This window comes from Vidua chalybeata, chromosome 1 (genome assembly GCF_026979565.1).
Source record: "Vidua chalybeata isolate OUT-0048 chromosome 1, bVidCha1 merged haplotype, whole genome shotgun sequence".
NCBI classification, from domain to species: Eukaryota; Metazoa; Chordata; class Aves; order Passeriformes; family Viduidae; genus Vidua; species Vidua chalybeata.
In genome coordinates, this window is record NC_071530.1 from 32,615,315 (window position 1) to 32,638,675 (window position 23,361).

At 37.9% G+C, this 23,361-nt stretch overlaps 1 protein-coding gene across 2 annotated transcripts in view; it reads right to left on the reverse strand.

The window, feature by feature from the left end:
* OSBPL3 (oxysterol binding protein like 3) overlaps window positions 1-23,361 on the reverse strand; it is an 86,414-nt gene that overhangs the window by 8,615 nt on the left and 54,438 nt on the right. The window contains exons 12-20 of one of the 2 annotated variants that reach the window (XM_053950949.1): window positions 21,321-21,451; window positions 18,492-18,599; window positions 15,590-15,724; window positions 14,808-14,901; window positions 11,037-11,287; window positions 9,033-9,170; window positions 6,227-6,290; window positions 3,157-3,235; window positions 905-1,049 (exon numbers count right to left, since the gene is read on the reverse strand). In XM_053950949.1, coding sequence (XP_053806924.1) covers window positions 905-1,049; window positions 3,157-3,235; window positions 6,227-6,290; window positions 9,033-9,170; window positions 11,037-11,287; window positions 14,808-14,901; window positions 15,590-15,724; window positions 18,492-18,599; window positions 21,321-21,451 — 1,145 coding nt within the window. The remainder of the gene's footprint in view (window positions 1-904; window positions 1,050-3,156; window positions 3,236-6,226; window positions 6,291-9,032; window positions 9,171-11,036; window positions 11,288-14,807; window positions 14,902-15,589; window positions 15,725-18,491; window positions 18,600-21,320; window positions 21,452-23,361) is intronic. The other variant, XM_053950958.1, reaches the window with a different exon arrangement.

Sequence of the window (23,361 nt, forward strand, 5' to 3'; positions counted from 1 at the left end):
TTTGTAGGCTCTCAGTCTTAAATATTTGAACTTTAAACATTCAGTGCAGCTCTGAAAATACATTAATGTACTTTCAAGTATGTATTTGGAAAAAAAAAAAATCACCTTAATGCTTCTTAGAAAGCACAAAGTATTCAGGAAAACAAATAAACCCCCCCCCAAACTTGCTGGGGAGCATGCCATGCTGCATAAGTACACTGAAGTACTGTATCCCTTGTATCTGTATGGCCTGTTCTATGTCCAGCAGAGCCTTTCTCCATCAATCAGGTACAGAAAATGCAGGTTAAGGTAAGTCTCTTAGGATGATTTATTAAAGTATTTCTCAGGTTAGAAATTTTGGCATTGCTTTACATTTTCATTGTTTTTCCTTTACTATGAAGTCATCTATTGCCAAAAACTGAATTTAATTTTGTTATAAGGACAATTCCCAAAGAAGTCACATATATTGTACTTGTACTGAAGCAAAAGCTTTGAGTAACACCACAACCTCTTACTTTAACTCCTCTGAGTACCTGCAAAGGGCTAGAAAAGAGCATCAGGAGAAACAGCCTGCATAAGCACTGGTCCTACAGCTGCTAAATGACCACAGCATGTGCCAGTGGGCTCATAGGAGGCATGTGGTGAACCACTGTCAGTAGCCACCTTGTGCCTATGTTTCTTATCAAACCCAGAGTAGGTTTTCCATGATATTCCTTTCCCCATAATTCCTCAATTTCCAGTGGAATCACTCAAGAAAACTGTTGCTTCTCTTTTTTGTCTAGTGAGTGGCATTTCCTTCAAAATTACAGTTTTCAAGGAATCACAGGTAATTACAGCTTTTAAACAGAAGTACTGAGCTTCACAGAGAATATCCTCCCACTGCTGTGCCTGTTAGAAAAGGCAGTGCCAACATTGCTGTGGTTACCTTTATGAAAGTCAGTTTGCAGTGGCACGTGTCATCATTAAGATTTTTTATGATGATCTCTCCATAGTGTTCAATCCATCTTTGCCCACTTAAGATGTTATGGATGCAGGACGTCACCTTGTTCCATGCAAAATGGTCTTTAAAACTGTAAGGAAAAATACACACAAGGAAATTCTCATGCGATGTTCAAGTGAGCTCAAACTTGAGGGAAAAAAAATTGCAGCTAACTTGATTAGAGAAACCAAATAAAACTTTCTTCTTTTTTACTAGAATGCTTCATCTGCTTGTTCCAAACCTTCTAAAAAACAAACCCTATGACAAAATTCCACCTCCCAGAAAATCCTTTTCACTTCTGCTATATATTTTGGTCTTGAATTCAGTTTTCTCTCAATTTACTTGCCCTTCTAACCAGTTTTAATTTTCCATAAGTAATAATTCTGGTGTCTTCTACAGTCTGAGATTCCCATTCCAAGCTTGTAACACAGTGACAATGGAGAACACAAGGACATGGACCACCAGAGTGATCCGAACATGTACTGAGAGGAATAAGCTTGGCTCAAGCTCTCAAGGCTGAGCCTAATATGTGTACTTTAGGCAAGAGCAAAGTTCTCATCAGGAAGTTCAAGATGTAGTTGCACACTGGGAAACAGCAGATAGGGAGAGATAATACCAAACAGTGTATTATATACAAATACCAATAGGGAATACAACATTTTACCTTTTATGAAAGAAGTAGATGCTCTTAAAAAACAGCTTTATAAAGCATCAAGGAAAGGGAAGTCTCATGAAGACATGTATTCTACAATTTGTTCTGGGTATGGATGGCCAACTCACTACAGGTAAGGTAAAACAAACTTACAAAGCACCAGTTTCCCCACAGCAAGTGCCTCACACACATCCTGTGAAGTTATTAGCTTCTTTCCCTACTTCCCCCTAATTACTTGCTTTCACTTGCTGCTTTCTAAGGGCACACACAAGGACACTTTGTACAGACTTGGAGAAATGCAGCCAATTTCTCTCACAGTAACTTGTCTTTCTGCCCTTACCTATGCATGTCATATGTTATCATAAATGCTAAAAATATCTATTTGTTTCAAAATGAACCTTAATACTAATGTTTCATTTTTTCCTATAGCCTTGGCACCTTTTTTGTACCTAATTCTGTATCAAATACACAGGGATACAAACCAGCACATGGAGATCACATATGAAACAGATTGCTTCCCAGTTCATCAGCCCATCATAGGCCATAATATATATTAATTATTTTGGCTCTGAGCACTCATTCACATCCCAGAAACCTTACATGTCAAAGCTTAGGGCAGGTGCTATGAACATAACACAGTTTATACATTACCTTTTGGATATTATCTTACTAGACTAAAATTTTATCCACTAAAAAAAAAAAGGCATGCTTGATTTGATGAGTACTAGGTTCTTGACTTCTTTGGGTTTTCTTTTTTCAGATGGCAGATTAATTAATTTTGTACTCTCTCACTGGAAAACAGATTTAATTGGAACAATACTCAACCTTTAGACCTCTGGTTCTGCAAACATGATGGATATAGGCCAAATTTTAAGGGATTTTAATTGCTCATCAATAATGGGCACTCTGACAAGCCTGCCTTGAAACACTGCAGATTTTTATTTAAAAAAACAATAGGAAACAAACCAACTATACTCAACACTTCACTACAGTGGCTGCTTCCTTGGATAATGAACACCAGTAACTGGTTCTACTTATCATTTACAGTAATTATTTCTACAGTGATGGTCATTGTTGGTCTTGTCTACAGCCCAGAACACCCCATGGTGTCAGGGTCCCTACAAATATAGTCAAAAAAGACAAGAACACCACCACCTTTTCCCCCAAACCCATACTCAAGCAAAAGAATTCATAGCTTCCTTTACCCTATAGTTTTTCCCTGTGAGTTTAAAATACATTAAGGTTGAAATTCAACTGAAGTATGAAAATACCAACTGTTCTTTTTTCAAGATACACAGGAGTGATGGGGGTTTTTTTCAATGTTTGTTTTGCATAACTTTTCAAAGTGTCAGTGCTTCTGATTTATGCTTCTGGTTTTGGTTTGGCGGGGTCTTTCTTCCTCCCCTTTTCTCTTCAAATGAAATCACAGCCACCAGTCCTTCCAAAGGGCAGAGCAGAGCTCGCTGTCCTCTGAACGAATGTGGCTCCAGTGTGTGCAAGCATCTGTGCCTGTGCATGAACAGCAGTGCCCAACAGCAGCACTTACGCTGGAAGAGTTACGTGTGTTGTGCCAACTGGAACAATCTCCATGGACTTCCCCCAGAATTTGTTTTTCCATCTGACATCTGGAACGAGGAGTAAAAAAAGACAGGTTGAGTCACAGGTAGGTGAATCAGGCTGTTTCTGGGCTCTACTTTATTTTCAAGAAATTCAAAATAACAAAGTGCAACAGTAGTGTTCAAAGATTGTTGTGGGACCTTCAAATAGTTGTTGGTGGGTTTGGTTTTGTTGCTGTTTCCTTTGTTTGATTTTCATCATAATATTGGTTATTTAAATAGCAAAGTTTAACAGTCCTCTCAAAAACTTTTTCAAAAGAAAGAAATTTGAATAAGCTATAGGCAGCATATTCATTTGCAATTCAGTTGCTAGTGAATGAATGCAGACATTTTCAAAAACAAAAGCAGAATTTCAAATACAAAAATATAACAAGAACATCCACAGTCAAGAGGCTAAAGAAGGTTTCAAAGGGCACAAAATGGCAGAGAGTTTTGGTCCAGCTCCCTCTGTAAGTTTAACTGGTCTTTTGAAATCTTGTTTGAATCACAGAAAGACTGTCCAAGTCTCATGCCTTTTCTTCAAAAATATATAAAAAAAGAAAACTCAATGCAAGTTTAGCCAAATTTATTGAGCATAAGTACCTGGAAGAGAAAGAAACAGAGGAACATGGCAAAAGGTGTGTACAGTTAAATTTGGCTAGATAATCAGGCAGTAACTTTCATGGTGACTTCAGAGCTCAGGGTAATAGTACCCTTCCTATTTTAGACTCTAGGAACTCCATTCCCTGCCCAACCTGAAAAAGAGGGGAAAATTCAACTCTAGTCTCAAAAAGATGCTAGTTCTAACAGAAGGAAAACAAAACACTATTTCCTGTGCAGTTCTGGGGGGAAACTTTTACACTGGTTGTGAGATGGATGCTCAAACCACAACTAAGACATTTTTACTTGGGTATCTCCTGAGTATGTATGTGTAAGTGAGGAGTGAGCCACACTGAGCTGCCTATCATTGAAAAGACTAGATTGGGATATAAGGCAGGATTCTGCACGCAAAAAAGTTACTTTTTTTATCATGTGAGAAAAGGACCTTTTGCATTTTTTGGTTTTGAAGTCTAGTGCTGGGTCAGCATCTTCAGTGACAGTGATTCTGTTATGATTCCTACACTGCACAAGTGCTCCAAAGCTACTTCCAGTATGATGATGTTGAGGCAAATTCTGTCCTGGCTTTCTCTCTTCTGCAGTGGAATGGAAGAGAAAAGGCAAAGGTACACCGAGTTTAACAATTAAAATGCATTACCAGATTGTGCCAAATTCTATGCTCTCATAAATGGCAAAGCTGTCCCACAGAGATCAGCATGTGGGAAACACCTTGAGAGCCGGGGTGCAACTTGATCACGCAATAATTTTAGGACAGAAGAGAAAAAGCAAAGTGTTATTTCAAAGCTATGCTCACACTAATTCAGGCACAGATGCTGGAATAGCTGAAATGTCCTTCATTTCCACTGCTCATGTGTCAACACTCCTCTGCAAAAGCAGAGCCAGCTTCATAAGTCATGGAAAACTATTTCCAAACTATCGGTCCTTGTGAGAGCCCATCTTCAGTTCACGAGATGTGATCGGGAGATGTCTTGGTGATGGAACACATGAACTAAGGTCAGTGTCTGGTGGGATGACAGCACTACCCTGGCAATGTTGCTGTCTCCTTTTCAGCTGAGAAGGTGACATAGTAAGTGAAAAGGTCTTTGCACACAGACAGAACTGAACTCACTGCCTTTATGATTAAATTGGTGTTAATCTTTCCATGTAAGTTAATACAGTGTCATTACAAGAGGTCAGCAGCATTTAAAAATTGCCTTTACAATGGAAAAAATATCCTTGTCTAGCCCTCCCATAAGCTCAGCTAGCCATATTTAAAAACAAAACAAACAAAAATCCCCAAGCCCTGCTGCACCCTGATTGAATGTCCTGTGCTCATCTAGACCAAATCTTAGACTCCCACATTAATCAGATTCTCAGCTCTCATTAGGAAAACTTCATTCTCTAAATGGAAGGGTTAAAATATTTGAATGATAACAGTTGTCAAGATTGGTTAAACAAATCAGTCTCATCTATTTTTATTAAGACAGGCTGCTATCTGGTCTTTATACAGTGTTCAAGTTACTGAACAAATTTTTGGTCATCTTCCCTTTTGGGCTATGAACAAAAGGATTCTTGTGTCCCCGTATTTGTTTACAAAGCAAAGAATTACATAGAATAATAAAACCCAGACTAATGGGTTCCAATATCTGTTCAGTATGGTTCCATCTGTAATAACTATAATCAAATCAGCATATCCAATCAGGAAAAAAAAAAAGATTACAATATGGTCACATTGTGATTTGACAAACCCCTGGGGTGACAGATTTTAAGTGAGTTAAAAGGCATAGTTATGTTTCGTGTACACTCCAGAATTATCTAATCACACAGGTGCTCTTACTGGCTGACACCTTCACTAGCAATACACAGCAGACAAAGCTCCAACACACATCTTTTGAAAAAAGCAGTAGTCAAATGGCACAAAATCTTACATACTGTAATAATACCAGCAGAGAAAGAGAAGGTAAATGTATTTATCCTTGCTGTTATGCTCATTTTTGAAAATTGCTTTCAGAACAGGTTTACAAGATTTGCCAAGGTTCATGTTTTAACTTGTAGTGTTTTCATGCTGTCTTCGAGCTTGTTTGTTTTATAAATAGCTTGAAGTACAATTCTTCTTTACTAAAGAACAACATCCCCCCCAAAACCCCTGATTTTAAAGAAGAGCAGATATTTGTACATGAAAATAATGATTAATCTTACACTAAAAAAATCCAAACAAAGCAAAATCTCTTGAGAATTTTTATAATAGCAGAAGATCCACGTAAGAAGCATGCAAGTAAGTAGAGGCTAACATTTCATTAAATCATTCTAATAAAAATTTAAGCAAGGAATTTCAACTTTTCCTAATTTCTGGATATTTCCTATTAGACATACAATGAAAACATTATGAACACTGTAAAAGTAAATGATAGACTGAAGAGTTACCTTGCCAAAAAGCAAAATTCACAGATTCAGCATGGCATGCAGAAATAGGTGGGTGATGGCTGACCTAATAGCAAGACATGAAAGGAGAGGGGGAAGAAAGATTAACATATGAACACTTGAACAGTCATTTTGGTTTGGCTTATTTTGTTTTGTTTTCTCCTTCATTCCCATATGGCATTTACAATTTGAACATTAGTTTTCACTTTGCAGTTGTGTCCTGAAGGGGGAGGCAGTGAGATTAATAAAGGTTCTCAGACCTAAGAAACCTTGAAAGAAATGGGAAACATTTATTTTAAATGGCCTGAGATTTTGTTCGAGTGAAAAGCTAGCTATATACTTAGTACATTGTCTCTAAGGTGATAATTAAATTTACCCTTAGGACCTCTTAGCAGATTAACAAAAACCACACTTAGAGTGCACAGACAAAAATTTTCAAAAAACCAAAAACACAATGGGCCAAAAGCTTCTGTACAGTGAATAACCACAGAACACTGAGTATGAGGGAGGAGGTAGTGATCAGCCTCTCTAAGTGGGCCAGGAGTGAAGAAATCAAGCCAGGAAATTCCATCCGGCAATCCCTACTACTGCAGCAGTGACACACCAGGTGTTTCTAGTGTGAAACTCTAACCACATACACTGCATTTTATCAGCTTTGGGCAATAGCATGTGCAGGAATTAGGGCAACCACCAAACTAGCAAAGCAAGGACTGTGAGCAAACAAACAATTCAGACTATTAAAATGCAACAGTAAATAAAAAAAGCACGAAGTGTAAGCAGCCACTCCTCCTCGACTTGAATTCTCCCTTCTGGATTAACACAACTAACAACTGACCAGGACCAGTTCTTAAGATGTGTAATGCCTGCTGTTCTTTGGGCAGCTTTATTTTCAAGTCAAATTGCTATTTTCCACTATGAATTTAATTTCTTAACCATCTACATGGCTCAAATAAACTTTTCCTTTTTTTTAATTACTCATTTCACAAATCTCTTACTGAGCATTTTTTCCCACAGGCATCCAGTTATTTATTGAACATACTCTACTTGGTTTAAAAAAAAAAAAGAAACCACAAACAAACAAACAAAAAAAAAAACCAAGAAGTACTAATTATTTTCAGCTATGGCCTAATCCAGCAAGAGCAACACTGTCTCTCACTCTTACATACTGTACCCAGATTAAGCCCAGATGTCTCTATAATGCATGGGTTAAACTTAGCTCTCACTTAAACTGTTATAATTCCAGAGTAAGGTCATAGTGCTAACAGGAGTTATTCTAAACTCCCTCTAGTGGTTTAACAGAATCTTTGTTACTTTTGTATCTTCTGCGAGTCTATCCCATTACATTCTGCCTGCATTAACAAGGTATCTGGAGTAAGCATCAAAATGCTTGTGCAAGCAATAAGCCACTGTTCCTGATGTGAAGAGAAACATTTAATGCTTGCAAACTGCATTAAATTTCTTTCTTCCCATCCTCCCCTCTGTTCCTAATATTTCCCCACCCCATATTCTTACAGTAACTTTACCACTCTAAACTCACCTCACTTATTTCTCATATTAGAACAACAGTTGTTAATAGCACAAGCCCGTTCATGTAGTAAAATTCTTCTTTATAAAAACTAGCCTTTGTACTCGTTTACCCAATATTCAAGTGAAAATATCTTCCTTTAATTCAGTGTAACATTAAACTCATTGCTAACCTTTATTTGCCACTTTGTTACTCAAATTTCATGCTGTGCTGGTACTTAGAGTGCTTTATACACATCATTTTAGTACTGAAGTAGCACAGTGATTAACCAGATACATGAACTTTAAATTTGATTCTTGTTTTGACTGTATTACTTTCTGTTGGGTTTTCTTCCCCTCCTTATTTTTACTCTTGCCTGTGACATTTCCTGAGACTAAGGAAAGATCACATAACATTCCTTTTTGTCAATTCTAAAACATAATGTGCAAAATGCTGTACCTTCACATTTCATTTCCTAAAGGAAGCCTCTTAGAAGTCTTTCTCTGAGCAAATTTCTAGGTTGCACACCTTTGCCTACTTGCACTTTTTGGGTTTTTTTTTTGTTATATCTAGACAGAATAAGACAGCTTTCAGTCATTCTTACTTTGCTAGGCACCAGATATTTGAATTTTATCTCTTTTTAACATACATTTCAAGTTGAGCAATTTTGGTAGCATGGCTGGTTTAAATTTAGTATTTTTCATCCATACTTAATAATTATTCTCCTACTGGGGCATTATCTTCATAAACACTCAGACCATGATATGCTACCTTCACCTACTCAGTTGTGGTTGCAAATTTGAAAGGCTTAGCCTACAAAGTATTTGGACAGGAAGCAGAAATAGTCATGGTGCCATTAGAAATACTTGTGGTTGATTTATAACAAATGTATCCCTCATGTGAGTCAAAGAAGACATTAAACAGCTGAAGATACAGTATTTTTAATGATCACACGCAAAAGAAAATGACAAGAATGTAAACTTTTGTTGCAGTTGTGATCAGATTTCAGCATGGGGAATTGCACTCTCCTCAACCCTGTTATCTTGTTACTGGAGTAGGCAGTGTGCCAGCCTTTGCTCCTCGAGTGTCAGCTGCTTGTGGTGATGTTCCATGCCCGACATAGCAGACTTTCCTCAAAAAACAATTCCCTTTGTTTATAATTCAGCAAGTTCTCTTGGGTTTTGCTGGGCTCAGGTAATGTAGAGTAATCTTGTATTTTGCCAGTAATTCTAGAGAATTCCAGCCACACATTTAGAATTCAGCAGAGTATCAAGTAGCAATTCTAAGGGCTGCAGCATACAATACCTGTTCTGCAAAGAACTGGAAACCCTTATCTTCACGAATGCATTCATAGGTTTCTCCAAGCACAGGATTAAATGGCTTACTTCCAGCTCGGTAGTAACTGGATGCATAGGCAGAGACTGCAAAGGCAGCTATGTACACCTGGGAAGTATATATTTGGGACTTAGATTAATTAATTTACAACAGACATAAAAAAAAAAAAAAAAAGAAAAGAAAAAAAAAAAGCAAGCTTTATCCTGATTCTGTATTTTCCACTTCATTTGCAGGCTACAAACATGCACACCTCCTGCATGCTCAGCCCCAGTTCACACATTAGAGGATTATTCAATTTTCAGAGTCATTCAATAGGTCAGGGATAGAATCGTTAGGGTCAGATACAGATACTGCAAATTTCATCAACTGAAAATAGCATTTCTGAAAAGTGTTTGAAACAGTTTAGCATTCTGCAACACAGTTCAGAGAAGTAACCTTAAAAATCACTGTTAAATTTAATATAATTGGTTTTTATAGTTCCATCTGTGACTCCATAAATCCATAAATGTACCAACTATCTTTTTCATAAACATGGCACAGGAAGTACTGAATCAGTTTTCACCAACTTTGCTCTTTCTAATGCCATTTGACTTAAATTGCTTTTTGTCTACTGGGTGCTATTACCTAATCATGAAACTGTTGATCATGACTGACACACAGGTAGCCCTTCCAAATTTTTGCAGTCAACTCAAGATAACATGAGGAATTAGAATTCAGGGCTGTTTGATTCAAGTCTCTTGTAACACTTTTTTTCCCTCTTTTCATTCCCTTTTTCCCATCTTGTGAAAGTGTAGATACTCTCTTTTCACAGTTTCAGAAAACAACTCCACTGAGGATAGGCTCAGTGGATTGCAATGAACTATTGCAATTACTATGCAACAGCTAGCATTAAATTTTGCTTCAGGAATTTCTCAAAGGCAAAGAATACACCAGTCTTGAGGTAATTTCCAGATGCTTGGGTGTGGGGAGGAGGGGAAAGGCTTCTTTTCCCTCCCTTTTGAACAACTACTGCTCATTTCCTTTTCCTTTTAGCATATGTTCTCAAGAGAACAAAAAAGCTATGGACTAAAACCCCCAGTGAATGACCACACCCTGGGAATAGGCTCTAAATTGCAACCCTTGAAAATGCCAGAATGAGGAAAGAGACTTTTCAATTAGTATTTATAACATGACTACCTACTCTCATTAGTAACCTCATTTTGAGATAAGATACACTGAGTTGAAAAGGCTTAATTCAGTTTGTGGGAAAATATGTATCTTCCATTTAAGAGAATTTAGGGAGCTTCTAATCCTTTATTTATGGGCTTACATATTAATTAGCTCTTGTACACCTGGAAGCAGAACAACAAATGCATTTCTCTCTTGTTCTTTTGCCAAATGCAGAATTCAGGGCTCTGCACTGGAAAAGGATGACATCATTATTGTACCTAGCATACAGCCTGGTTTTGAGATCCTGAACATTTTGGATAAACACAAAAACTTCAGAAAACCAATTAATAAGAAACATGGAGCTTATTTAGTTAATATAAAGATATCACAGTCATGTAGGGCTGGAAGATCCAGGATCTCTATGAAGAAATGTGTTACCCCATCAGACACCCTTGAAAAAGGTCTATTGTAGCTTTCATCTTTGAGAGGGAACTATCTAAGTTTAATCCCCTCCTCCCTTTTTGATGTAAATTTTTAATATTGGAGAGCAAGAGCTGCAAAACAGAAATAAGCTCCTTTTTTGTTTAAACTTGCAGAACAGCAAGGTACTTGAGGAGAGAGAGCCCTTCTGAAAAAGCAACAGAAATGGAACAGAAGAGGCAAAAATAATGGCTATGTGATTATGTACAGACATTTGGAGACTTTGCCTCTCAGCTGAGAGAAACAAAACAATGGAATAGAACATCTTCACTTCAGCCCTGCTTTCATGCTTACTCTATTCTAATTCTGTTGAATGTTCCTGAGTATTTGGAATCAGGTATTTACCATCCGCTCGAAGGGGTTTGGTGTGTGCGCTGCTTTATCCAGGAGCTCGCTGTACTCCAGCTCCTCGCAGAGGCGCTGCAGGGTGTTCAGTGGCTCGTTCAACTCAACGGGCATGGCCACTTTGGAGAGATCCTTCCCTATGTTATTCCTCAGGATATTCCACAGGCTGATGTTACTTGTGTTAGGACACGGAGCTGGTAAACATGTTCTCCGTTTAGAATTGCATCCAATTCCGCTTTCAGAAATACAATCTGAAAAGGAAGGAAGTGGCGGAACAATTAAATTTACATTTTCTTAGTTTCATCCCCCTTTGCAAACATACATTAAAATGCAACCATCTTTCCTTCTGTCAAAACTTCCTTCCACCCACGAATCACTTAGTATTTCACTTGTGGTTTGAACATAGCCTGTTATAAAAATGACAAAATTAAGAATCACATTTTATAAACAGTAACGGAAGTAAAATGCCAAGTACAAGAGATGCATAACAATGACCTTCTTTTCCCTTAAAATCCGTAAGAAAAGGCTCAGACTTTCCACTGAATTTGAAAGAGTAAATGTTATAATTATTTTATTTGTAACAGAGATGGATTCCTATCTGTTTAGGGGACATAAAACCTCCTTCCTTGACAGAGCTTCAATTAAGTTGACACTTCCCAGAAGGCAAGATATAACTTACAGATGCAAGGATAATAACTACTCCTACTGATCTTTTCCTACTTCTTTGCATACTCCTACCACCTACCACAAATTTACATTCAGGCTTTTCCACATTGCTCCCCATAGCATTTAAACTTAGCGATGTTACTTGAGATATGCCCATATATTGATGGAGAACTGACATGTTTTATGGATGGAAAAGCTGAAGCAACTTTAGAGCTATGGGTTTGCTGAAGATGGGAAAAAAAAAAAAAAAGAGACTCAAGTGAAGAGTCCTTGACATGAATATCTGAAGTCTGTGTTCCTATATCAAAGCAATTAGAACAGGATAAATAGCTCTAAGTGTGCCATGACACGATTTGTAGCAAAATCCAAATAGAACTACAAGCTTCCACAACAGGCACTAGTCTCAAGTGATTATATTGCATAGCTGTATATCACTTTTGTTTCAGAGAGGAAGTGTTTGCCACTACAAGAACATATTTTATCTTTCCACATCCTCAGGAGTGCCTAGGAAGCTCCTGCCTTAGGATCAGTTACTATTTGGAGACTCTCAGGCATAGCTTCAGTCTGTCAACCCCTGTCCTTTTCTGGCTTTCCTCACACAGCTCTGTCTCAAAGACAGACAAATTAAACCCACACTGGGGTTTAATTCCTTCCATCTCTTTCTGTGCTACACATGTTTGAAGAACCCCTGCCCTTAAATGCACTTACCCAGTACTTCCTCTTCTCTGGCACTGACATAAGCACAGCATCAGCAGTGCTTACAGCAGTGACAGGTGACCACAAGGACAAACTTCCCCATGCCTGCCATGCCACACGTGGAACATTTAAAGGGTAATCAGTATCCTCAGAGTTTTGAGGAAGGAGTTTCCATCTTTCCTGCCACTGGCAAACTAGAAGTTGTAATTCCTTATATGACTGAGTTACTCTAACAAGGTCAGGTGAACTATTTGCAGCCCCTTGTCTGTATCTTTCTTTTTGCTTAAAAATGGCATGGGCACTGCGAGTCCAAAAATATACCTGAAACAATTATGCTGTTGAGAGTTAAGGAGCTGACTTCTATAATTCCCTATTGAAAGAATTTATTTAATATCAGAAGAGGCCAAAAAGAAGGATGTTCCCTTAGATAACTCAGGAATTAGGTAAATGCTAAAAACTTATCTGTGTTTAAAAGAGCTCCCAGAAATGGGATTTGGCTATGTCCTTTGACAGCTTATGATTAAAAACAGGATACCAATTGGCTCCTTTACATATTCTGGACCAGTCCATTTTGCCTAGTCTCCATTACAGAAAGGCCCAGCCAGTTCTGGTTTGTAAGAGCCGTGACAGACAGGATGAATGCCACAGGAGGTTTAGACATCTGACCTCCAGTTAGAGTCAATGACTTTTGAAGCCAAACAGGACCATTATCAACATCTGATCTGACCTTCTACATTACAGTGGCCAGAGGATTTTGTCATAATCCCACAATTTATGGTGCAGCTAAAGCCCTGTAGGAAAACGACATCCACTTTTCTATTAATGGCAGTGGCAGGCTGCCCAAAGCACAGAAATAGCAGGTACCAGAAGCATGCAGAGGTGCTTCTAATACTGAAAAGTTTCACTGACAGTCTTTGTTAAAAAAAGATGAACTGCCACATTAATACAGCTTTCTAAGGTCCAGATAATGAGATAAATTCATTTGTATTCCTTCCTCTCAGGGTCTGCGGTGTCTCTGTGTGTCGGGAAGACCCCAAGATTGTAAAAGTCCTGTTTCCTAGCTTGTGCAGCCAAAGAAGGAGTTGGAATTTGTAGGATCAGCTTCTCAAGGTTGTTTATTTTCCCTTATCTATAACAATCTTTCTCTGACCTGCCAAGCTCCGTCTAGCAAGGAGGCCATGGCATTCTGCATGTCGCCTTGGGCGGCGTTTACCTTTTATACAAGAAATTACGTGTATTGTATTTATAACAATGTGCCAATATCTATCATCTATGTTAGACAGCGTGTCTCTACTTTAAACCAATAGAAAAGTGTCACAATCACACCAAGACATGGAGGACAAGAAGAAGGACATGCCCAAATCCCTCCATCTTGTACTCCTGAATCACATTCTAAAACCCCCAAAATCCTACTTTTTCACCCTGTGTCAATTCAGCTACTGCATTACTCAAACTGTTGTGGCTTGTAATTCCTCATACAGAGTTGGCAAATTTTCTCACAGGCTAAAATTGAAGTCACAGGTGTTTTTGACTTCTTGCCAAGGTCTCTGAGTCCCCTGCCAGGGTCTCAAGACAGCCAGGGCAGCCAGAGGGATGTCCTGGACTCTGACACCTTCCTATTTTAAAGGAAAAAATTAAAAATTCTTCCTTTTGAACTGTTACAGAATACACATCAAACTACCCACGTTCATAGGAATCTGTTGGTTCTCTGAGATGATCAGGAAACAGCTGCTAGTGAGAAATCACTGTTCAGCATTTTTGAAAATAAAAATATATTGTTACACTGGGAAGAACATTGTGGTTAGCTGAAATGAGTTCAAGGCACAAAACCAATTAGGTTGTAGCTACCAATTCTCCTTTTTTTAGAAGGACAAATTAGCATAGGTACTAACAACACTATCATGATTAATACACACGCAAGAAAGAAATTCTTATGGTCATGCACCAGAGCTGCCAGGGAGTAATTATTCTCATGTTCCTTTAAACACTGAGTTCTGCTAAAACAACAGGACTTCTGAATGCAGTTGCTAAATTGCAGACTGAAAAAACTGTGTGACAATAAAAAAATTACTTTTTTGAAAAAATGAAAGCAGCTGGGCCTTACTACTTTGAAATAATCCTGTGGCCATGAAAAACTAAGAGTGGGAGTTGCATCAAAGAAGCCAAAAAAAGAGATGTTTCCCCTGCTGATACAGAACCACCATCCTACTTAATCAACAGTGTCCAGATAAGCAGATCAGCCAGAATCTGCCGTTCCAAACCAATCTCAGTCTATACAAGAAAAAACACAGGCTTTTTACATCTCAAAACCCATTATATCAAATTATCTAGTAAAAGAAGAAAAAAATATCCCAAACAAAAAGAAACAAAATTCTCAAAACATGACATAGAAAAACCCACTGAACTTACCTAAAGTTTGTCTTTCATTCTCCATGTCATTGCTTAGGTTATCTTCTGACACATTATCACTGATATCACTTACATATGAGTCATCATCTGATACCTGAGTGTGGGGTGGGGAATAAGCAAGATACATCACTCATTAAAATAATCCCAAATGCATGTGGACATTATTACTTTCAGCTGCTATTATTGTTTTAGTATAATTGAACTGTTTAAGCTGTCTTTCAGTACTACAGAAAAGTACTACAAAGTCCTAAGAAGACACAGTTGAATTTGGGAGAGATGGCTATAATTGAAATTTTAACTTGAGTGGAGACATACTTTCTCTCCTTGGCCTCACAACTAAGGCTTTCCTCATATCAAAAGCCAAGGTTTTTTATGAAACCCAAGAGAGGAAACAAAGATCTAATAAATTTCAGTATGCATGACATCAGCCTCAAGGTACCTACAGGTACCACAAGGACAGGTATGAATAAGTATTTTTGTGGTGCAGTTCCCTGGGCACCTGTAAAACGAGTCAAGGCAGACTACAATGTCTGCAGTATCTGCATACAAGCTACTTAATTGCCATCTCCCTCACTGTGTATGTAAGACTTCATAATACCTGCTACCCTTTACAGTGAAGAGGCAACGACAACAAATAAATATAAATGGCATATTCATTTCTAAATGTTTTGAAAATTTAAATTTTCTGGCAGTCTTCTGATGTAGTTAGCACTCAAAAAGATTGTCTGTCAATAAGCAGATAAGAAAATACATCTGAATGATGTCAATCTTCTTGCTCAGACCTCATTTTCTGAAGAACTAGCAGACAGCAGGACTTCCTGTGCATCAAAAAATTCTGTGAGAGAGTCAGCGATAGACAGTCTGCTTTCATTGGAGACCTGGTGAACCAGACCTCTGCCTTCCTCTCTTGAATTTTCCTGTTTAAAAGAAAAAAAAGTTTTGAGCAGGGAAGTAGCACAAACAACATTCATGCATGCAATTCCACAGTCTCCTAACTTGAAGGGCTGTAAAACACTGGGAGAAGATTGCACATGCTCCTCTTCAATTTACATGAACGACAGCATGTGTTTCAAAGTGGGATTTAAAACCAAAGTAAAACAGACCAAAGAGAAGGAAAAAGAAGGAAAATAAAGCAATGCATATTCAGTAAATCACCTAAGGTGCTGCATATAAAAATGCTTTGCTATTTGAATGATTTAGCCAGATATATCCAAATGTATCATCAAAAAGCCCACAAAAGAACAAAACTCCCATCTCTTTATATTACACCCTTGATTCACATTCCTTCCTGATCTTAGCAAATTAATTCATCTTTTCCTGCTCAGGCCTTGCTTAATGCAAAGCCTGCCACAGAGTAGTATACAAAATTCAGAGGGGTAAAGTGGCTTTCTCTATAATAGCATGTTTTCCTAGCTCTTTTTATTCACTAATTTTCTATGCTGTGCTTTGGAAATCATTCCTGAGATATCTCCATGTTACCCAAAACCAACATATCATTAAAGCCACATAACCAGAATTGTTTTTGCTGCTGGAGGCACACCTGACTGCCACAGAGAATCTTGATAGCCCCTCCCACAGAAGCACTACAGATCATTGGTGTAAGCAGAGCTCCAATAGGTGGCCTGGCAAAGGTGGGGTGACCAGTGAGACTTCTCATTCTGTGGTGACAGTAAAGAAGTTGGAAAGCTTGTGTGCTATGGTTTTCCCTGATAACTCCACCAATGCAAACGAAATGAGCTATGCTGGCTCAAATGAGTGTATTAGCTGCTCTCAAGATTTTCTGCATGAGGTGCTTTACTGGCTTCCACATCATAATTTTGCAGGAATTGCAGTATTTTATTTTCAGAACAACATAATGAACAACGTGACAAGCCCAGAATCAAGCCGACAAACCTTCTTTCAAAGCTTTTCTGTTGGTAGGTTTTGCTATCGTATGGAATGTTATTCAGTACACACTGATATTGGTGACATGGAAACAAAACAAACTGCTCTGCAAAAGACTTGAAAAACCTCTCCTTTTACAGCAGAGATAAAAGAGAACCTCAACATTGTCCCTCCTAGAGGAAGGCAGTTACATTAGCCTGCAAGTTAAAAAAAAACCAAACCATACACACCATAAGCATTGCTACTGGGATTATTTCCAATACTATTTTGAATCTGAGAAGGAAAGCGAGCGGGAAAGGCTCATAAAAGAGCATCAGGTTTTTATATGTGACACATAGGCTTCAGTTTTTCTTGTTCCATATTCCCATTTTGGCATGTGAACTAAATTAAATTACCCAATAGACAAACAAAACTTTTCCCTTATGCAAAGGCTTGAGATACTGTGTTATACTGCTTCAATTTTCACAGGTGGGTGAGAGCACCCAATGCATCATTTAGTGACAAGTTCTGTGCAGTGGCCCTGTCTTCCTCAAAGCAGCATTACTGTATCATAGTCCTCACACAGTCTTAAAATGAAGCTTCTCCAGTATAAGCAATTTCATCCTTAAATGCCATCCCAGAGGGAATTTGTGAATGCAACCTCCAAAGGACCTTCTAAAAGCTATTTTTGTCATGTGTGTCACTTTGTGTGTGTATAGCACATAGCACAAGTTTCAGAAATAACCCATTGTCATTGCAAGGACCTCCACTAAAAAAGAAAATAATTCCTGAAACTCAGTAACAATGCATTAAAGCTTTTCTGGATAGCAGTTTAAGGGCTGTTCAAATTCTTGTGGGTTTTAAAGCAAAAGGCATCAGAATGATCAACTATCTAAAGGCAAAAAATCCAAAACTGAACAGCTAAATATGACCAAAACACAGCTCCCCTACACCAGAACTGAACCAGAAGTGAACAGATGGAATCTGTTCTGGAATGACTAAACTGTCTTTAAAAATAAAAGGAAATAATTAGTTACATAAAAGTCTCAGCATTACATGCACACAAGTTCTAATGAAAGATTAATACTACAAGCACAGCAGAGGTTTCTGTGTGAGTTAACATTTAGGAAAATCCATCACAAATAACACAGTTCTGCCTTCCCTCACTGACACCATTAACATTTACATCTTATGACCTATAATTACACCATATTCACTTGCGTTCTGCAGCAAGCCAAAAAACTGTCTGAATATCAGTGGAACCTCAAACCAGCTAACTGGATGTAGAAAAGTCCCTGGCTTCACACAAAGACAACTAAATGGCTGAAAGGGTTCTTGTATGTCCCATTAACTTTGATCCTTTCATGGAAATGTCTGGTAATTGTTCTAAACCTCTACGTGATCCACACTGGTAGCCAACATTCTGGGCTAACAGCACTTAGATGGGTGACAAAAGATCTACATAACTTAACAAAGGATTAAAAGGGCAAGAGAAACAGTGGCACAAGGGTGACAGGGTGAGGAGGTGGCAGCTCTGTACATGCTGAATGAGAAGCAGGCAAGGGAGAACACCAGGAACCAGTAGCAAAAAGCAATGGAAGATATGCTCAGGAAACCTGCTCACAAAGAAAGTCTTTGGAATCAAATATCACACAGTGCATCACCAGAAATGACTCACAACCAGGAAAGCAGACTGGCTTTGCTAACACACCACACCACAGGGGAGACATGGAGAACAGGACAAGAGGCAGCTATGCAGCACTGTCTAGATGTAGGGGCTGGAGGAACAGGACATCACTGAAAGAGGAAATCCATACCCACCTTCACCAAATCTGGGCTTGATTTTGCATTAGATGCTGAATCAATGATCTTAGATTCGGCATGTATTCTGCGTAACCGGTCTTTAAGATCTGTGTTTTGTGCTATTGCCTGGAATATTTAAAAAATATTGGGGATATAAAGTTCTCTCAACTAACTCAAACGTGACTTTATTGTATAAAAAGGGGCAAAGACTGTTTAAAGTGTAGTATAAAATGCCACCACCACATCCTTTTTTTTACAGGTTCAGCAAATCCTTTATTATAAATGCTTCAAACCTTACTCCTTCTCTGTCAAATTAAAACTGTTTTTCCCCAGTGTGAGGAAACAGAGACATCAGTGGAGGAAAAAAGTCAAAGATGGCAGGGATATTTTTCTTTTCCAGCTCTCTTCCTGCACCCCCATCTCCAACATAGCCTCTCTCAATGTTAGTTCTTGCCACATCCAAAACCATTCAATTTTCCCATACTGGCAGTTTCCTTTGCCTTTCAATGATAGAGAAACAAGACATAAATTCACACGGGTAACAGGTACAATTTCTGTCCTACCAGACTATAATGGCAATGGTCAGAATAAAAAGCCTCTACTGCAAACTCATGTTTGTTATGTGTCATTTACTTATTCTGGTTGCATTTGATAGACAGGTGTCAATTAGAGAAGACTTGTAGGAAGAGAGCCTAACCCTGCAATGAAAATGTCTCTGAAATAAAAGATTGTGTTATTAATTTTGGAACAATACTGAAGACTTACATCCCATTTTAGTGATCTGAATCAATACCAGGATGTGGAGAACCCTGCTGTTTACACATCCGCTTTATCCCACAAATGCTTCTGCTTTTGGCAGTAATTTGTATTGAAAATTCTTTTGGGTGCAGGAAAGCCAGGAAAGCCATCATCAATGCGATGATGGAAGGGAGAAAACTTATTTCTGGCTTTACCTACATGTGTTCTGAATTTACCATAAAGGTCTACATATCCCTACTGCGTCAAATGCTCAGCACTGTGTTAAATCCTCATCAGGCAAGTGCAAAAGAGCTCTCCTGTAATGATAACTTCCCATTTTCATTATTTGCTACAAAATGTTTTCTTCTTCCTGCTGTTTTATTCCTCCCCCCAAACCAGAAATATTGTATCTTTTCCCATTCTGTATTTCCTTCTCTTAAAATGTGTGTAGGTCAAGGATACTATCTTAATGAGGGAGAAACAGAGGCAGATATGCTAGTTTTGTGGTGGTTTATCCACTTTAAATCTGCTCATTTTTCTTCCACTGCCAGGCTGATGGGAACAAAACAGACTAATGTTTGATAGCTTTCAGCCTGTGAGTGATTTTTTTTTCATTCCTCCTGTACAGAAAACAAACTAAAATGAACAACAAACACTAAGCCAAAGTCATTAACACCAGACACCTTCTTGCAAGGAAGTCTAAAAAATATGTCAAGTTTATCATATCCATGCTTTGAAATGTCTTCAAAGGAAGCACATTCCAGTCTCCTACAGGATCTCTGCTATACAGGGTGAGAAAATTTTTGTTGGCATGACATTAAAGATCTGCAGATTAAGAAGAGCTCTCATAGGTGATTACCTTGCTGAAAAAGCCAAGGTTCACAGATGACTTCTAGATGGGCTGCGAGACTAATTAAGCATCAGATAATACCTAACAGAATTATTTTTAAGACACATACAGGACGAAGATGGACAACCACATTTCACTGCCCAGAAAACAAAATAATTCATGCTAAGCTGAATATTTACTAAGTTCAGCAATCTTAAAATTGATTTTCTGATATAAAATGGTAGACAAATAACACTGAAAAAATAAAAGTCACCTATTCAAATATCAGAAGTGGAACATCAGAAAGCCAAAAACAGAAGTGCAAATGAACAAATACAGTTATTACACAACAGGCTTCAACTTTCTCTAAACACTGCGGAGACATCACAGCCTCTACAGGTCCAGGCAAAGAGGCATGTCATGCTCTTAAAAACTGTAATCACATGTAGCTTTTGTAAAGCAAAGGGAAGTTTTCATACTTAAATAATTCTAAGATGATCTACATCACACTGATCAGTGCCAAAGAGTCTCCCCTACTTCTGATGTGGTGTTTACAATAAACACTGAAATTTTAAGGCCATGGTAATGATTGCCCTCCTTGCTCTGGAATCAGATCAGTTTGGTTGTCATTTTTAAACATGACCAAGTTCAAAAGTTCTGGTCTCTATCATTTACATAAAGGACACCAACCAAATCCCCACCTTTTTAAAGAGCACAATATTTTGTCATTTAGAACTCTGCCCTAATAGCTCCATTGCTGCTTTTAGAGGACTGAGAGATAACTGAGTTTGGAAGTCAATATAAGTAAGTTGTACTTGAATTTGCTTTGCAGTGTCTTGGTGAAGCTCTAGTACATTAGAAGGGACAGCTGAGTGCATTCAGCCACCCTCACCTCTGTTTTATGCCAAGTCATACAGTGAATATTTGAGTGCTGTTTAGATAAGGAAAAGGAAACCTGCAACCCATCAGAAGGGAGTAGTAGCATGTTCAGAAAGAAAGCAGACTTATAGTCAGAGAGCAGCCCTCTGATTCTTCATCTCAAATGATACAGATTAGACTACATACCTAAATCAGTCCATCTATCAAACTCCGATGTTTTGACAATACCTTTAACATTTAGCAAAGTCTCTGAAAAACACGATCTATAATAACTTACTATAATTAAATTCTGCAAATTTTAGCACACAGCTGACACTAAAGAAACGGAAATTAATTCCCCTAAAATTTAAAAGTAGAATCTGATGACAATGAAGCTTGGTGAGTTTCAGCATGTCACTTACAGATGTTAAGGCATTCTTCAAGCCCACTATTTGTGCAGATGGAGATGAGGATGCATCGTACTCCAGCATCTGCTTCAGCTTTTCTCTCTCTGTAGATATGGTGCTGAAAGCTGACCTCAAGGTGAAGTAAACTAGAACCAGTTCATAAAAAGTGACAGTTAAAAACAGCTGCAGCCAATTGTATACACACCAATTACATAAAACTCCAATAAAGCATCATTTACAGTGACAGAAACAAGAATTTAGGTTGAGAGATCCAGGGTGGGTTACTAAAAACAAGTAATATTAATCAAGGTTATAGGGTAGATTCTTTGTAGCAACACGTTCATGGTGAAGGCTACTGTGTTGACTATATTAGCCACAGTCAAAATTACTCTGATTATTTGTGACAGATGGCAACAAAGCTAACTAACCACAACTGCTCTTCACTTGCTTTTGTTTCCCAATTAGCTTGAATCTTCAGATGGTCATGACTCTATTCCATATTCCTCTATAAATTCCAGTAGGGGAGAAGAAGAGAGGAAAGGAAAAATAATCAAATAGGGAAAAAAAAAAAAAAAAAAAAAAAGGCAGCTATAACACATTGTGCCACAGCTATAGGGTTAGTAGTTGCCCCACAAGCAAGTCAACTGTGGTGTTGTGTTTTGTTATCTCTTTCTTTCTGTGATAGAGAAATTCCAGCTTGTTAGATGATTTAGTGACTCAAAGGGTCAGATCCTGAATGATGTGCATGCTATGCTGCTACTTCTACATCTTCCTGAGGCACTATCACCAGCCCAATACATTTAAATCAGACAACAGATCAAGCAATTTTAAAATCACTACAGGGGTTTAATAGGGGAAATGCACTTTTACAATTTTTTCACCATTATGACCTTGCATCTTCTCTTAAACCACATGGAATAAAAATTTATTTGAGCAGTATTTGTCTGTGTAGGTTTTCAACATTCATCTAACTGGAGTATTAGAGGACTTCTGAGGACCTAATCAAGCCCTGTAATACAGTCATGAGACTTGCCAGTGCAAAAATGAATCCATTTACAAGGAAATGAAGATAGAAAATCTGAGCATGGATGCATGAAAAGGGCAAACAACAAGAAATTCCCAATACTTCTCTCTCCTAATCACTCACTCTGAGTTAACCTGAATTTTCATCATTTCACTGAGTAGTTATGTAACCTAATTTAGTCTTCTAAAAAATCATTCTTAAGGTATATTCCAACACAACCATTACCAAAGCTAATTCGTATACTATCCAAAGAAATCTTTAACAGTACCACAGGGTGGGGAAGGAAATATATCCAGTGTGATCTATTCTGTTAGGCTTTCTTTTATATGTAGATAACATGACTAGAATCTTCAGTGACCTTCAATGACATTTAATATATTGTATATTAACTTTACTTTTCAAGAATTATTGCCTACTAAATGACTAGTGTTACATTTTATTCCATTTGTATCAAAAAGATGACATAAGAGATTTCTCCACTACTCTTTCTTGGAAGGGGGGTGCTATGAAGTATCTTTAGAGAAAAATTCTTTGTAATGATTTTTCATCATTATGATTTTCAACATTCTTTTCATTCATTTTACCTAGTAAAATGATTCTGCAGTCATTAGAACAAAGTTAATTGTCCCTTCAAATGTGTGGATCAACCTAACCAAAATTTCTGTCATGGACAATTCCAGTAAGATGATCTTGAGTAGATGATTTCTTTGCTCTGCTTAACAGCAACTTTTCCCACTACATCCAACCCTCACCTCTTTTCTTCTTTTGGAAAACACACGTCAGTTTTCACTATAATTGGCTTTATGAAGTTTACTACTTACATACATTCCTTACATAACAGAATCAAGATACATCAGCACCAAGGGGGAACAGCAAGCACAGAATGTTTATTGATACCATCAACCATTATCATGTGCCAAAGGGGACAAAGCCCATACTCCCAAAAGCCTTTCAGCTGTAAATGCTTAAGTGTCTCCCTCACCAAGATCACTTAAACAATAAAAATGTTTCTGGTGCGAGGGTGATGGAACA